Genomic DNA, 15993 nt, shown 5'->3' on the forward strand with positions numbered 1-15993 from the left:
AAACGAGGGGCTGAATAAATAAGTGAGGAAACAGGTGAATTTAATCAGGAAGTGATCACTGCAGAAGGAACCAGGACTGAACCAAAACAGAGAGGAGTCAGGAACCAAATTGAAAAGTTTTCCTACAGGTTAAAGCAGAAATTCCTGCTTCACCTTCGACCATGGATGAGACGACACAAACTGAAAATCTTAACTCCAGCAACAGCTGCAGATTATCAAACAACTTTATTAAAAGGTTTCACTCACTGACTTCATGAAGGTCAGTTAAAGAACCTAACAAAGAACAATTAAATAGAATGGGAGTTAAAATAATATGAAGTCATATACAGACACATACACATGAACCAGTAGGAAGAACTTGTCTGAGTGGACTGATGTGTCATCATGTGGTTTTTAACCAGTGAGAGGAAAGAAGTGTGTCTGGTGATTGACAGTATTCAAATCATTTATGGTCAACTTGCACGCTGTGAGCTATTTGGGGAGGACAGACAGGTTTATTAAGGCTCTGTCTGTTGGAGTCTCAGTAAGTGATGAAGACTAGAACATGAAGCAAATGTCTGATTCCTAGACGGTAGTGAAAATAAGCATGTAACACACATTCAGTATAAATTAGTAAACAAATACATTTCTACATATTTATTTAATGTATGGTATTAAAAAAAAAAGTTTTCATGCACGCTGCTTTCTGACTTCCTGCAGTGGTCAGAGCGCAGGAGGAGAGAGATAAAGAGTCACAGCTGCTCCACAGAGCAAAGTGAATAAAAGAAGCTTGTCTCGATTTCTACAGTGAACTCTTGGGTTTGTTTCATTTTCAGTCTGACTTTAGGACTTTAATTTAAAACCAACAATTACTATGAGATGAACTCATGAGCAGACTGCAGCAGCAAGAGACGGAAACAGGACGCTGCAGTGAAGAAGTAAGAATTAATACAACTTAAACTTTACATCTTAGAGCTGGAGGACCACAGACAGTGTTTCATCTGAGTCTGCATCCTGACAATCTACAGTAATGAGACAGAGCTTTCATCGTCTTACTATGTTTCTTATTGTGTTTTCTCCTCTTTTCTCTTTTGACTATAAAGAGGTGACTGTGTACGTGTTTCCATCATTCACACTGCTGTACGTCTGACTAGTTCTGTCCTTTCTGCAACAACACAGACAGGACAGAACCTTGTTTACAGCCCCTTTCCTGAGGAAAATATACAGCAATACATCAGCCAGAGGACTGAGCTTAAGAAAAGTGAAAGACACAAAACCCAAGTTATGACCTCTGGCATTTTTGTCTGCCAGGAACCAGATGATGCCAGGCAGGAATAACAGAGTGTAAATGAGCAGCACCAGAACCAGAAGTCCCACAATTCGACGTTTTTCTTCAGCACGGACACTGATGGCAGCAGACAAGGCTTTAATGGTCCCAACCAGGAAGAATATAAGCAGGGGAAATGGAAGGAGGAGGAAGACACCAAAGACAGTACGAGTACTCTCCTTCCTGAAATAGAACAAGGGGATACAAACAAGAGAAAAGGTCCAGACCACAACACAGACGACCACAGAGATCTTGATTGTTCGTCTGTGACGGTACCACAGTGGCCAGGCGATGACTAAATACCTGCAACACAGAGAGACACATACAGCAGATGATGGTCTTTGGGCAGAATTAGAATTATCCATAAAATGAACAGACACATTCTGGATTTACAGATAGTTACCTTTCCAGGGCGATGCACACCATGAAGCCAACACTGGCCATCAGACTAGAGAAGTAGACACAACGAGTGATCAACTTAGTAGTTCCTGTCTCCCGAATGATCATACAGCAGAGTTGAATGAGGTCAGAAATGAGAAGGTTGATGACGTAGATCGGAGCAACATGATTCTTTCGCAACTGCAGGTAAAGGTTGGAATAAAAAACAAATAAAGTAGATGTTAATATGCAGCTTATCTTTCCTTAGACCTTTCCAGTCCAGGCGTCTCCTCCCAGCTGCAGCTGTTTACACATCAGCACCAAGCAGTCCACTCTGCCCTTCCTCCGACTGCAACAAAGGGACCCCCCCAACAACCCACAGCTCCAGACCTGCCACCGCCCACCCCCCTCTGCCTCACTCTGAACCAGGTTAGGAGGGAGTTAAGGAGGACAAAGGCCGGAAAGGCAACATGCCCTGACAACATCAGCCCCAGGCTCCTCAGGGAGTGTGCAGACCAGTTCTGTGAGGTGGTCCTGTCCATATTTACCATGAGCCTCAGCCTGGAGAAAGTACCAGTTCTCTGGAGGACTTCCTGTCTGGTTCCGGTTCCAAAAGTACCTCATCCTAAGGAGCCGAACCCCTTCAGACCCGTCGCCTTAACCTTCCACCTGATGAAGGCTATGGAGAGGAGCGTCCTCAGCCACCTCCACACCCAGGTGCGCTCAGCACTGGACCTGCTGAAATTTGCATATCGACCAGGCAGTGGAGTGGATGATGCCATCATCTACCCTCAGCATCGGGTATCCATCACTGCTGAGGAGGAAGCTGGAGGTGGCAGGCGTGGACCAACATCTGGCTGCTTGGACCATCAACTACCTCACAGACAGGCCACAGTTTGTGAGGCTGCGTGACTGTGTGTCTGATGTGGTAGTCTGCAACACAGGGGCACCTCAAGGGACTGTGCTCGCCCCTTTTCTGTTCACTCTGTACACATCGTACTTTAAATACAACTCCCACCACTGTCACCTACAGAAGTTCTCAGCTGAAAGTTCCAATTGTTGCCTGTGTATCCGGGGGGGGGACGAGCAGGAGTACAGGGGGTCATCTCTGACTTTGTGGGCTGGTGTGAAAATAACCACCTGATCATAAACACCAGCAAGACAAAAGAGCTGGTTCTTGACTTCAGGAGGTCCCCTCCATAACACACACCGGTGAACATCCAGGGCTCAGACATTGAGAATGTGGACACATTTAAATACCTGGGTTTTCACCTTAACAACAAACTGGACTGGGGGCGGAAGTAGCTCAGGGGGCAGATCAGTCACCTACAAACCCCAGGGTCAGTGGTTCGATTCCTGGTTCCTCCTGGCCACTAGCTGAGGTGTCCTTGGACAAGACACCAAGGCAGCTGTCCAAAACGAATTTCCCCAAGGGGATCAATAAAGTATACATTATTATTATTATTATTATTATTATTAAACAACACGGACGCTCTGTACTAGAAGGGCCAGAGTCGTCTTCACCTGCTGAGGAAACTGAGGTCTTTTGGTGGATGCAGACAGCTGCTAAGGACTTTTTATGACACTGTGGTGGCCTCAGTAGTCCTTTATGGAGTCGTGTGCGGGGCAGGGGGCAGTACAGGCAGAGACAGGAAGAGACTTAACAAACTGGTTAAGAAAGCCGGCTCTGTCCTGGGCTGCACACTGATCATCTCATCTCACTCATCGAGGAGGTGGCGGACAGGAGGATGTTGGCTAAACTAACATCCATCATGGATAACCCCTCCCACCCCCTGCACCAAACTGTAGAGGCTCTGACCAGCTCCTTCAGCACGAGACTGTTACACCCACAGTGCAAGAAGGAGCGCTACCGCAGGTCATTCCTCCCCACAGCCATCAGACTATACAATACAGTGACATACTATGTACCTACACGGTGTATTTCATTTGTTGTTGCTGTTGTTGTCTCTGTCGGTTTGTTCTTATACTGGTATCGTTGTTTGGTGTGTATTTTATTTTAATTTTAATTGTCGTGTAAGTTAAAGATGTTCCTCTGTTCTTCTATTCTTCTATACTTTCCCCATTGTAGGATAAATAAAGTCTTATCTTATCTTATCTTATCTTATCTTATCTTATCTTATCTTATCTTATCTTATCTTATCTTATCTTATCTTATCTTATCTTATCTTGCTCTGACAACAGTTTGTGAGCAATCTCTGAGGGAGTTGTTTGAGCTCCTGTCTTCGTGCATTTCAGGAAGGATGGTGAAAACCTACTTCTACTCAAATGAAGGCTAAGATGTACCATTTTAACACATTATCCCATTTCAAATTGCATGTGGTGAAACACAGAACTTGTATAAACTGTGCTGAGCTTCTGAAACTGTAAATCTCATAATATACATACCAGAGAATAAACAGCAAAGATGGCCACTAGGGTCAAAGGAAGTCCGACAGAAATAATGATCCATGTCACCACATGCCGAATTTCTTTAAACTGTTTAATGCTGCTGTTGTTGGTAATTTCCTGTGATGTGTTGTTAACGTAGTTCTGTGTCATTCTGCAGGGTGAAACCTGGAAAGGGAGAAATTTGTTTTTCATCATCTAAAATTTTCCAGTTTGAAATGAAAATCTGTGAGCATCATTTTACTTATTTTTATTTGATGAATTTCTTTTACTGTGAAGGGAGGGATTGAAAATGAAAATCTCATGGTACGATTTAACTCAAACAGAAGCAAACATTATGTTAGCTGCAGTACCATGGTTTCCGAGGAAATAGAGGGCGTGTAAACCATTAAACTATGAGTATTGTAAATATTTAATCCAAAAAGATTGACATCTGCACAAAAGGTTTTTCAAATGAAGGTAGATTTCAAAACACAACCAAACTTGTTCAATGAACTAAGTTTACACAGCAGATAATATTAAGTCAAGATAACATTTAGTTATATTAGAAAAACAAATTGCATTTTAGAAACAAGTACATTTTTCCGGTGTAGTTCTCCCTCAAGACCACTTCACACTTTCTGTGTCCGCTTGTTTCTTATGGTATCTGTGAACTACATTTCTACAACTCCCCAACATTTAAGGGTCTAGATGGATGAACGTGTGCAAACCAAAGAAATCAATAGTGCCAGTGCAACGTAAATATACAAGAAAAGAAACAAACAGCTTGTTTCATACAAGAGTATTTACCAATTAACCTCATGAGTGTTCTGATGAGTTGTTGCATCTATTCTTTTTTTATTCCCACTTTTTCATGTTTACATCTTGTTTTGTGATGTTCATGTGTAGAATAGCTTCATACACATTATTCACCCCAACAGAAGGAATTTTTCTGCTATCTACTTTTCTACCATTGTTCAGTGTAGAGAATGTTCAAGAAAAACAATGAGGGACCATACAGAGAGTGAACTATTATGTTTCAGTAGCGCTGAGAGCTGAATGGTCTATGTCAACCACAGAAGTCCCATTTTTGGTGTTTTTAGTCAGCTACTATAGTATATTTAAGAAGGTAATATCTTCTTACTCCAGTGTTTCTAAAGATTTCTTATCTACAAGACAGAACAACATAAGTAATACAACACAAATCTTACCTTTAAAACCTGGAGGACCACAACCTGAGGGACTCTGCTTTCACAGTCTGCAGTAATGTGACAAGTAGTGAAACGCAGGAGCTCAAGATGCTTCTGACGAAGAGACGAAGTGGTTCAAAAGGCAACTGTAAGGAGGTGGTTGGATGATTGTAGGCAAATTTGTCACAAAAATATAAATAGAAAAATAAAAAAAGTTATTTAGTCACATACCGCTACTTTCTCATGAATTTTATTTTTATGATTTCTATGTTTGAATTAGACTAAAACTAGTTTCTGTTGTTTTTCTGGTGTTTTATTTCATATCTGAGACAACTGTTCTGCCTAAGTGCTTCCACCACTGGCTGCAGACTGGTTCCTGCGTCTTAAAGATATTTTGCGCAATGTACTAAAACACAACTTCCTGTTTTTTGTGGTATTTTTCTTTTTTGATGTTGTTGCATTTTTCTTGTCTTCAGTGCTACTTTTCATCAACTCTGCAATTAACAGGTAAATACCCTCACATTACCATTGCGGAAATCTGGATGATATCTAAGTTGACTACAAATTCCCAGATTAATCTCTCTTTTTGTTCATATTCTACTGGAAATAAATCATTAAATCTGATGCTGCATATCTTTATTTCTTTTATATCAATCATTATACTGTCACACACAAAAGTAAAACACACTTAACTATAATCTAAAACCATACCAAAACTTATAAATTGATTAACAACCAGATCATTTATTGAAACAGTTTCACCCACAGCCCAATATGTAAACTGTGAGCTGTCAGCTGCTCACAGTTTACATATTCAGTTACATTCCTAGTTAAATTCACTAATACATTTAACGTTTTTATGAATTAGATCATCACATTGCAGATGTTTCCTTTTTCAAAATGCTCCATTTTATTTTATTTTATTGCCTGAATGTTTTGTATGTGATGATCCTCTTAGAAGCACGACAAGGTGGAGAAGGAACGACGCAGCAAAACGAAACTGAATCGCATCTTGATGACAGAAATCAGGGAATCTGAGTTTTCAGTGCTTGTGTCATTATTGTCTTGAAATATCTCTCAGGCTGTGACAGTTCTCCTCCTCCACCTGCTTAACCAGGAATTTTCCTTTCAGATTATTTCTCTGTGGAACAGAGAGCGGGGCATAATCCTGATGTTTAATCTAATTTCTGAGCATAACATTGTGTTTAAGTTTTACCTGCGTCCAGCCAGGAGGATGGAATTGATCCTATACTCAGAAGGACATTAAGTCATTTACAGTATATTTGTGCTTGGCTGCCGTGCTTCTTAGAAAGAGAAGTGGTTTTCTGCACAGTTTGAGAATGTTAACCATGAAATGCTAAGTTTCATCATGCCTACAAGTGATGTCAGGAAGTTGTAGCAGAGTGGTCCAGAGGAGGAGCTTTTTAGATTCTTTCTCACACACAGACAAGTTTTAATTTATTTCTTATGTTAAAACGTAACTTGTGAGAAATTGTGTCTTCTTGTCTCACACTAATTTTATTGTCAGCTCTTTAAATGTTCCATATTTTCTCTTGAGATGATTCAAAGGACAGCTTTTAAACTTTTAGTAGATTCAATTACTCTGAGAGTCAAATCTCTATTAAAGCTAAAAACACTCAGTAATATTCTTAATTTATTACTGTATAGTGTATAAATTATGTTCAATACTTTCACTATGTCTCCTGAAAATAGCATTCCTGTGTTCCTAAAGTGCAAACATGACTATGTTTCTGTAACAAGCTTCATCATTATATTGTGATAAAACACATTTTTCATGAATGAAGTTCTACATTTACTGAGGGAAAGAGAGTTGTAATGCTATGTTTTTTCAGACTGAAACAAGTTTCTATGAGGAATTAGAGATTCTATTGCAAATTCCAGACAAAATTCAAACAAAAACAAAAATGGCTCACACCATCAGCTCTCAGTACATTAACTGTTTAATGTGTCTCTGTCTCTACTGGACACCAACAGCTGCTGCCTCATGCTTCAGCAGCAGATATTTTTCACAAGATACTAAACCATAACTTCCTCTTTTTTTGATGTTGTTGCACTTTAATCTTGCAGCTTCCCTAAAACAAATTAAGGACAGAAGTTTACAGTGTTTTCTAAGAAGAAAGTTTTCCTTTAAGATTTTACATGCTAGTGTTTCCTAATTAACCTATGCTGACAAAATACCAGTGAATCAAACTGATGTCAGATGTAGTTGTTTTTCTTTCTCCCTTTATTGCTTCAAAATGTCTGTTTTTATTTTGCTCAGGATATTATTTTGATTTAAAATTCATTGTTTATCATTGTAGGCTTGTTGATGGTTAAATGATCTGAGGTGAGTTGCATTCATGAAACAGTCAAATATTGTCAAGGTGCCAGAGCAGCAAAGGGAGTTCTACATGTATACAAGGTATAAAAAATATTTTTCATTGATTGTAATTCAAATTACAATAATTAATTAAAATTACATTTGTTCTAAATAGTACAACAACTTATAATGCTACAGACAATAATGATTTAATGACAATTTCTTTCATATACTGCAACACATAACCATGTATCAAACAACATCCCAACACTGAACACAGTTCTGTTTTTCTGAGCCCATAAAACACTGACTCAAGCCTCATGACTTCACAGGATCATCAGTATACTGTAGATAAGAGATGGACGTGGCTGAGTACTTGTTTCACCACTTGCAGTTAAGGGTGTGAAGGTCTATTTATTGTTGGGGAGGGTTTCAGTACAGGCGCAGCCCAGCTGTGTACCACATACAGTGTAAAATGTTTTGAAACATACAGCATGAAAAGCAACTAAAACCAACTGCCTGAAGAGTTTAAAGCTAAGCTAGTCAAAAAGGTCATCCTGTGGATCTACTGGTATCAGTGCTGACCATTCGGCAACAACACAGAGAGGCCAAGAGATTGTCCACAGCTCCTTTCCTGAGGAACACGTACATAAACAAATCTGCAAGAGGACTGAACTTAATAGTAACCAAAGACAGATAAGCTAAAGCAGGTGAACAGGTCAAATCAATAAAACCACATGCACAACAGAAATAAACACAATAAGAGATGAGAGATCTAAGAAGAGACATGAAAACAGCTGATTCACTGCAGGATTGTGTCCACACAGGTTGTTCATTCATTGAACCTGTAGGACATATAATAATTAACATGACTGATATTTACAGTCCAGTTAAAACTGATGTGTTTCCTTCAACAAACCAACTTTATTTAAACCTTTAAATATGTTACTATCACAAATTGCCCAGGATTACAACAATTATTAGTATTACAGATTTATTGGTAACAACACAAAGTCTTCAGGGACTTTTATCACACATGGTAATGAATTAAAGTCAGTGTCAGTAAAGTTCAGTCTTTTTAAGCTGCTTTGACTTTCATGAACCACCAGATGTCGCTGTATCTGCTTTGTTTCAAACTAATGTTTGTGGCAAAAAAAAGAAACAAATTTGGAAAATATCTATAAATCTTTATATTCAGTGCTTTAACCTAACAAAGTAATCAAAGCCCTGAAACACTTTGTTATTTGTACATATTAAATATTTGTATGATCACTGAGTGTTTTCTCCACAGCGACTGTTTTTTTGCCTTATTTAATCCCAGATAAATCTTTCTTATCAGAAAATGTCTGTTTAAAATGACTTGTTATTTGTCGTAGGTGGTTGTGAGCAGAGATACTGAAGCACTCCTATGTCAAACTCTGTGTTTCTGATCACCTCAACATGTTCTCATCAACGTTTCTCGCCTACAGACTCCTCAGTAGCGACCTACAGTAGCCTTGTTGCTTTATTTGAGCTGCTACAGGTGGAGAAATTGAGTTTAAGAGCTGCTGTCACTAAATCAAGAGCACAAATTAAACAGTCTGTGTGCAAAAAGTTCTTCATCTGTGTTCTCAAAATAGTAACATACAGCATATGAGCATACATTTGTGTGTGTGTGTCTGTGTTTGTGACCACTTATCTCTCTTAACCTTAAATTCTAAGGTTTGAGAATCAAGAAAAAAGGACGGTGTTCTCGTCCCTTCATGTATTTATAAAATGTATGGATGTACATAAATGTATTTTAAAAACCAAAAGAGACACAGTAAAATCAAATCAAACATATTCACTTCCTGTTAAAGGAAAAAACAAACACAGAGACACCGAACACACTGAAATAAACAACACTTTTTTTAATTTAAAAAGCAGAATTTTTACATTTATTTATTTTATATTGAGAAAATCTATTGTAGATACAAATCTATAGCTGCATTCAGAATTGGTACATTTAGAAATGTGTGTGTAGGTGTGTGTGAACTTTTCTACATGAATAAATGACATGTGAGGGATATTGTACAAAACCAAGAGGGACTAAGTCAGGACTTGAGCATCATACAAAAGCATCATAGGTCAAAGTGAACAAAGCAGTTATAGACATGCTGTAATCTCCAAATCCTCCTAAATGTATCATCCTGTTCTGTTCAGCAAGTGCAGTGAGAGCCAGTTATGTATTTTTTACTAAAGTCTCATTGCTGCTGTCAGAAACATAAAGGTCTGTTTAAAAAGGAATTAAAAACTCCAACATTAGAGTAGGAAATCAAAGTTATTAATGAAGTCTCTGCAGACCACAGAGGGCCAGGTCCACCCATCCAGAAATGTGTCCCTCCCAGATAGAATCAGTGTTATTATTCATATTATTGTCATTTATTTATCTGGTTGTTCCTTGTTACTAACATTAGGTTCATATTGTTAATAAAAATGTTGTTTTATTCTAAAGGTTCTGGCTCCATGGACGGTGGATAATGACGTGGTCATTCAGGAGGTGCAGCCACACTAGCTGAATCTCCTTCACTTACTTTAATGTAGGATTTATTATTTTATTTCACATTGAGAATGTAACAAGTGGAGGTTCATAAGGTTTATACATTTCTTTCTATAAATCTCAGTGATAATTTACTCACCAGAGAAAACAAAGCATAGATGGCCACTAAGGTCAGAGGAAGGCTGATTGTTATGATTATGTCCGGTGCCACATACTTGATGATGGAATATGTCTCTTCATTGTTGTTGGAAATGTTGCTGTAGTCACTGGTTTCATTTTGTGATGAGTTGATCATATGGACATCTGCCATTCTTCAGAGTGAAATCTGGAAAGGGAGCATGATTTAAAATGTTTATATACATGCCACATCCCAGAATCCTCACTGACTTCAGACCAGTGGCTCTGACATCACACATTATGAAGGCTTTTGAGAGGCTGATCCTGGAGTCCCTCCGACCTCTGGTCAAACTCTCACTTGATCCCCTCCAATTTGCTTATCAACCCCATATTGGAGTGGATGACGTCATCATATATCTGCTCTATCGCACCTACACCTGGACAAGCCTGGGGGCTTAGTGAGGATCATGTTTTTTGATTTCTCCAGTGCATTCAACACCATCCGGCCTGCACTGCTGGGAGAGAAATTAAAAACATGCAGGTCAACACTACCCTGATTTCCTGGATCATGGACTACCTCACCAACCGCCCACAGTACGTCCGCCTGCTGAACTGTGTGTCTGACACTGTGGTCTGTAGCACAGGTGCTCCACAGGGGACAGTTCTGTCTCCATTCCTCTTCACCCTGTACACCTCAGACTTCAGGTACAACTCAGAGTCCTGTCATCTTCAGAAGTTCTCTGATGACTCTGCAGTTGTAGGATGTATTAAGGGTGGAGATGTCACAGAGTACCGTGGAGTGGTGGACAGTTTTGTGGACTGGTGTGGACTCAACCATCTGCAACTCAACATCAATACAACAAAGAAGCTGGTGATGGACTTAAGGAAATCTGGGAGTCCTGTCATCCCTCTCTCTATACAGGGGGAGGAGGTGGAGGTCGTGTCCGAGTACAAATACCTGAGAGTGTACTTGGACAACAAACTGGACTGGACTAAGAACTCAGCAGCATTCAACGTCTGCAGCACCATGCTGCGGATGTTTTATGAGTCTGTGGTTCCAGTGTCATCTTTTATGCTGTGGTCTGCTGGGGCAGCAACATGAAGGTGGAGACACTAACAGACTAAACAAACTGATCAGGAGGGCTGGCTCTGTTCTGGGGGTGGAGCTGGACCCTCTACATGTTGTGACTGAGAGGAGGATGCTGTCTAAACTCCTCTCCATCCTGGACAATCCCTCCCACCCACTGCACAGTGTGTTGGTTGGACAGAGGAGCACATTCAGCCAAAGACTGAACATTAAATGCTTCCACAGAGCGCCACAGAAGATCCTTTCTACCTGTGACCATCAATCTGTACAATTCCTCCCACCTCTGTAAGGGACGGGGGAAGTGATGGTGTCATATACTTGCATAGATAGATAGTTATAAATATTGACCCAATTTCATTCATCTATTTTACATGTTCTCTATATATATTGAGTTTTCCTCTATTGCTGTTATTGTGTATTTATGTTGGTGTTGGATCTTTCCTGGTTGTGGTTCCTTTTCTTTCTGTCTGTTTTGAGAACAATGGCAATGATGCAAAACAATTTCCCTCTGAGATTAATAAAGTTTTTTTGAATCTTGGATCTTGAATCTTGATATATGTAGGTAACTTTGTTCATTACAGCATTACAGTTCATTACAACCACACACATTTAGCATGTTCAACAGGACTAGAACATACATTAAAACACAAATATTCTCATTTTAATACAACATTATCACCACACACATTATGAAAGAAAGAAAGCCTTTAATCATCATATGTCACATTTACATGTTACAATGAAATTTGTCCTCTGCATTTAACCCATCCCCTGGGGGACTAGTGGGCAGCTACATACGGCGCCCGGGGAGCTAGCGTGGAGTGTCTCGCTCAAGGACACACCTGGTGTCTGTGGCGGGGTTTGGACCTTCTGCATCCAAAGCAGATGATCTACCCACTGAGCCGCCAGGCCGCCTGAGAAAAATATTCTTTTACATTTACCTTTAAAAGTTGAACGAGTTCCCAGCATTCTATTCAGATGTTTCATCGTCTGTGTCCAGTACAGATATGATAAGATATGATTTGATAAGTTCCTCTAAACCTGATCACAAGGAAGAAACACAAAATGTAAACATACATCAATATGTAAAATAAAAGAACATGAGTCACTATTAACAGGATTCTTTTGCATAGTACAGTTCAACTGTGTACTCACTGTGGAACCTTTAATCTATCTGACTTCCCCAGAATGGAGGCAATTACATGGGTTATGAAGTAGTTGATTATGTACTGTTGCATATAAATATGTTTTTAAAGTACTGTATCAGTACTCCTGTTGTAATAATACTCAAAACCTGTTTTCACGTTTCAGCTGTCAATGGTTGAACTGTACTATATCATCAGACCATATCACAGTTTGCATATGTATTTGCATTTTTTTATTCCTTAATTTTTCTCACATTTGTACATTTAGAGTTTGATGTATTAAATTATCCTATACTATAATTTACTGATTCATTATGAAGCTTGTGAATGAGGTGACATTTGATAATTTTCTGTGACACTGAATTAATTTAAAGAAACTTTTGCATCACATATAGTCTTTTAATTTTGTTTGCTTTGTGAAAATACACGATAATAAATTGCTGGAAAACAACGGTCAAATTCACATACGGTTTCTCTGGACCTGAACCAGCTGTGTAGCTTCATCTAAAGATTAAAGGACAATGATGTTCACATATTGGAGTTGTGAGGGAAACTTTGCATGTATATTGAAGACAACAGTACAGGTTAAACAACTTCACAGAGATTTTGTACATTAGTCAGGATTGATTCAGAGATTGAGATGTCTTCATTTACATTTAGTTATTTGGCAGATTCTTTTATCCAAAGCGACTTACAAGTGAGTGACATGTTAACATGTCAATGAAAAAAAAACAACCAGTAAGTTTTATTTAAAGTTTTTATTTCTTTGCTTTTTTGATTAAAGAATTATGATACACATGAATTAGAAAAAAAATATATATATATAAACACTCAAAACTGAATAAGCACTCGTTTTATATATGTTTGCTGAAGCTATAATATGAAACTGGAGAAAGTGCAGACAAACATTTCCAGCCTCCAGTATAATAATTTTCACACTTTTTTTAATCATCTTTTCCTTAATCATGTTAGTGACAGCCTCTGTCTCATCTGTCTTTATAATTTTCCTCTTCTCTTCCTACACAGAACTTTCTGCGTGCATGTTGTCGTCATCATTCACTGCTGATGAGCTCATATCATTACGTTCTTTTTTGCAACAACACAAAAAGTTTAAAGGTTTATCTACAGCTTCTTTTCTAAGGAAAAAATAAAGGAGCGTGTGTGCAAGCGGACTGAGCACAGGTATAATTTTAAACACATATATGTAATAGTGATGACTCAGACCATTTGCCAGTAAGAAAATAATAGTGGGCAACAAAAGCAGTGAGTAAATAAGCAGCACCAGTACTACACATGCTACAATTCTGCGTTTTTCACGAGGAGGGACACTGCTGGCTGTACACAGGGCTATAAATGTTCCACACAGTAGGAAAATGAGCAGGGGATAGGGAAGTAAGAGGAAGATGGCAAAGGGAATATGTATGTCTCGCCCCAGAAAATAAATGAGAGTATAGAAGCGGATGACAATGCACAGAGGAACAAACCAGACCAAAAAATAGACCAGTCCAGAGATTTGAATTGTTTGTCTGATGCAGGAACACCGCAGACAGGTGATGACCAGATACCTGTGAAACAAGATCAGCACATATTGGAAAGTGTGAGACTTGTATAGCACTCAGACACTGAAGGAGCTGCACTGATGTGTGTTTACAGATAACTACCTGTCCAAGGTGATGCACACCATGAAGCCAACACTGACCATCACACCAAAGATGTAGATAAATATAAATATTCCCTCAAACATTAACAGAGCAGTTAAGGAGTAAAGCTGAATGAGGTCAGATATGAGAAGGTTGATGAAGTAGATTCGAGCAGTATTATCCTTTGGCACCTGTAGGAAAACATTAGTAAAGATGATTACAGCAGCTGTTAACATGTTCAGAATGTTCTTTCACTTACATATATAATCAGATCCTTAATTCAGTACTTTGTAGATGTTCTTTTTACATTAATTACAGCTTCAGATCATCTTGGTTACGTCTCTACAAACTTCCCACACTTAGATTTAAGCAGTTTCTTACAAAGGAAGTTTCCATTCATTTTAGATTTATATCACAACAATTTAAGTTCAAGAGCTCATTTTCACCACTTTTAGTGTCTTTTAATTACCCAGATAGATCCCATAGAATTTAGCAACCTCTATTTCCAGGTACAGTCAGTACCTGAGTCAGTAATCAAATGTGCACAGTATACAACACTAACAGTAAAACTAGCATTAAGTTGTATATGTGTATGAAGAATAGGGGGTTTACAGAAGAGCAGCAGCAGTGTCAACAAGGCTGAGAAACATTTAACAAATACACAAGCAGAAAATAGCATTAACGGGTGTGTTAGTGTGGCCAAACTGAGATCCAAAGTTACTGATTCATTCATTAAGACTTCAGGTCCAAATGCAAACACATCAAAAGATTTAATACAAAAACTATAGAAAGAACACGAGAATAAAGGAGCAACATAAAAATGGATAAATAAGTAGTCATCAGGAAAATGGAGTGTGAGGCACAGTAGAAATTAAACAGCAGACAATGATGATCTGAAGCACGGAAATTACATTTACATTTACATTTAGTAATTTAGCAGACGCTTACAAGTGATTACAAACACAATCTGGCAACAGGAAGGGGAAATTGAGGTGTTTATATGCAGCAGGAGAGTGATGAGCACTCGAATAGACAACATGATGAAATACAAAGAAACTAAACAAATATCACTGAGCTGTAAAGCTACTCTAGCACAGTGAGAATGTACCATTGAAAGAATGCTAAAGGGATGCTAACCATTCCACCACCACGCCCACTCCCCTTTACCCTTCACTAAACTTTATGTACACACCTGAGAACAGGTAGCATAGATGGCTGCTCCATTCAAAGCCAGGCTGATACTGATGATTAACTGTATCACCCAATCCATCACAAGGATTTCAAACCTTTCACAGTAGGAACTGTCCAAATCTTCCAGTCTTCAGCATAAAATCTGTTTTTTGACAGATAAGGTGATAAAAATAGAAAACAATTAAAATTAATTAGTTAAATCGCTGGAATACAGTGCAATCAAATAAAAGAGCTTTCTGTTCAGCTTTGTCATTTCTGAATATGAGTTCCAGTATCTACTGGCAATTCATAAAAAAAACAAAACAATAAAACTGTTCTGATTGATGTTCCATTGCATGTTGATTTAAGTGGTGCGCTTAAATTTTGTGACGGAGATCTTAAAAAAGGGTTAACACCTTTCACACTGTTACCAACCATCCCTCTTTTCCACAGCGAGGCCTGGTTTGATCTTGTTTGTAGTTTTACTTCACTTTTATTTTGACAGTTCTCTGTTCATTGTCATGCTGCTTCTTGTCTATTGGTAGTTTTTGAATTCCAATAATCTGGTAAGTGAGAACAGCTGAGGTGACCCTTTAAGAGACCTGGTTAATCTCTTGGCTCTGTAAATCCCCGATCTATGACCTCTGTTTGGTTCTGGACCTGTTATCTGAGTGACTCTGACTTTCGGTCATGGTTTATAAAGATTTCCTTATTTGAAGACTCAAGATTCTTTGTTG

The 15993-nt window shown here is 38.7% G+C and overlaps 1 protein-coding gene across 1 annotated transcript; it reads right to left on the reverse strand.

Annotated features, from left to right (window-relative positions):
* Positions 1–961: 961 nt before the first annotated feature.
* On the reverse strand, positions 962–15387 carry LOC113158442 (G-protein coupled receptor 4-like). The gene is made up of 7 exons (XM_033326368.1): positions 15279–15387; positions 14108–14277; positions 13912–14011; positions 5281–5373; positions 4091–4258; positions 1710–1885; positions 962–1609 (listed from the first exon to the last, which is right to left on the reverse strand). Exons 1-7 carry the CDS (start codon positions 15354–15356, stop codon positions 1075–1077), a joined length of 1320 nt encoding a protein of 439 aa, XP_033182259.1. The 5' UTR covers positions 15357–15387; the 3' UTR covers positions 962–1074.
* Between the last annotated feature and the right edge of the window lie 606 nt (positions 15388–15993).

Source organism: Anabas testudineus, chromosome 15 (assembly GCF_900324465.2).
Source record: "Anabas testudineus chromosome 15, fAnaTes1.2, whole genome shotgun sequence".
NCBI classification, from domain to species: Eukaryota; Metazoa; Chordata; class Actinopteri; order Anabantiformes; family Anabantidae; genus Anabas; species Anabas testudineus.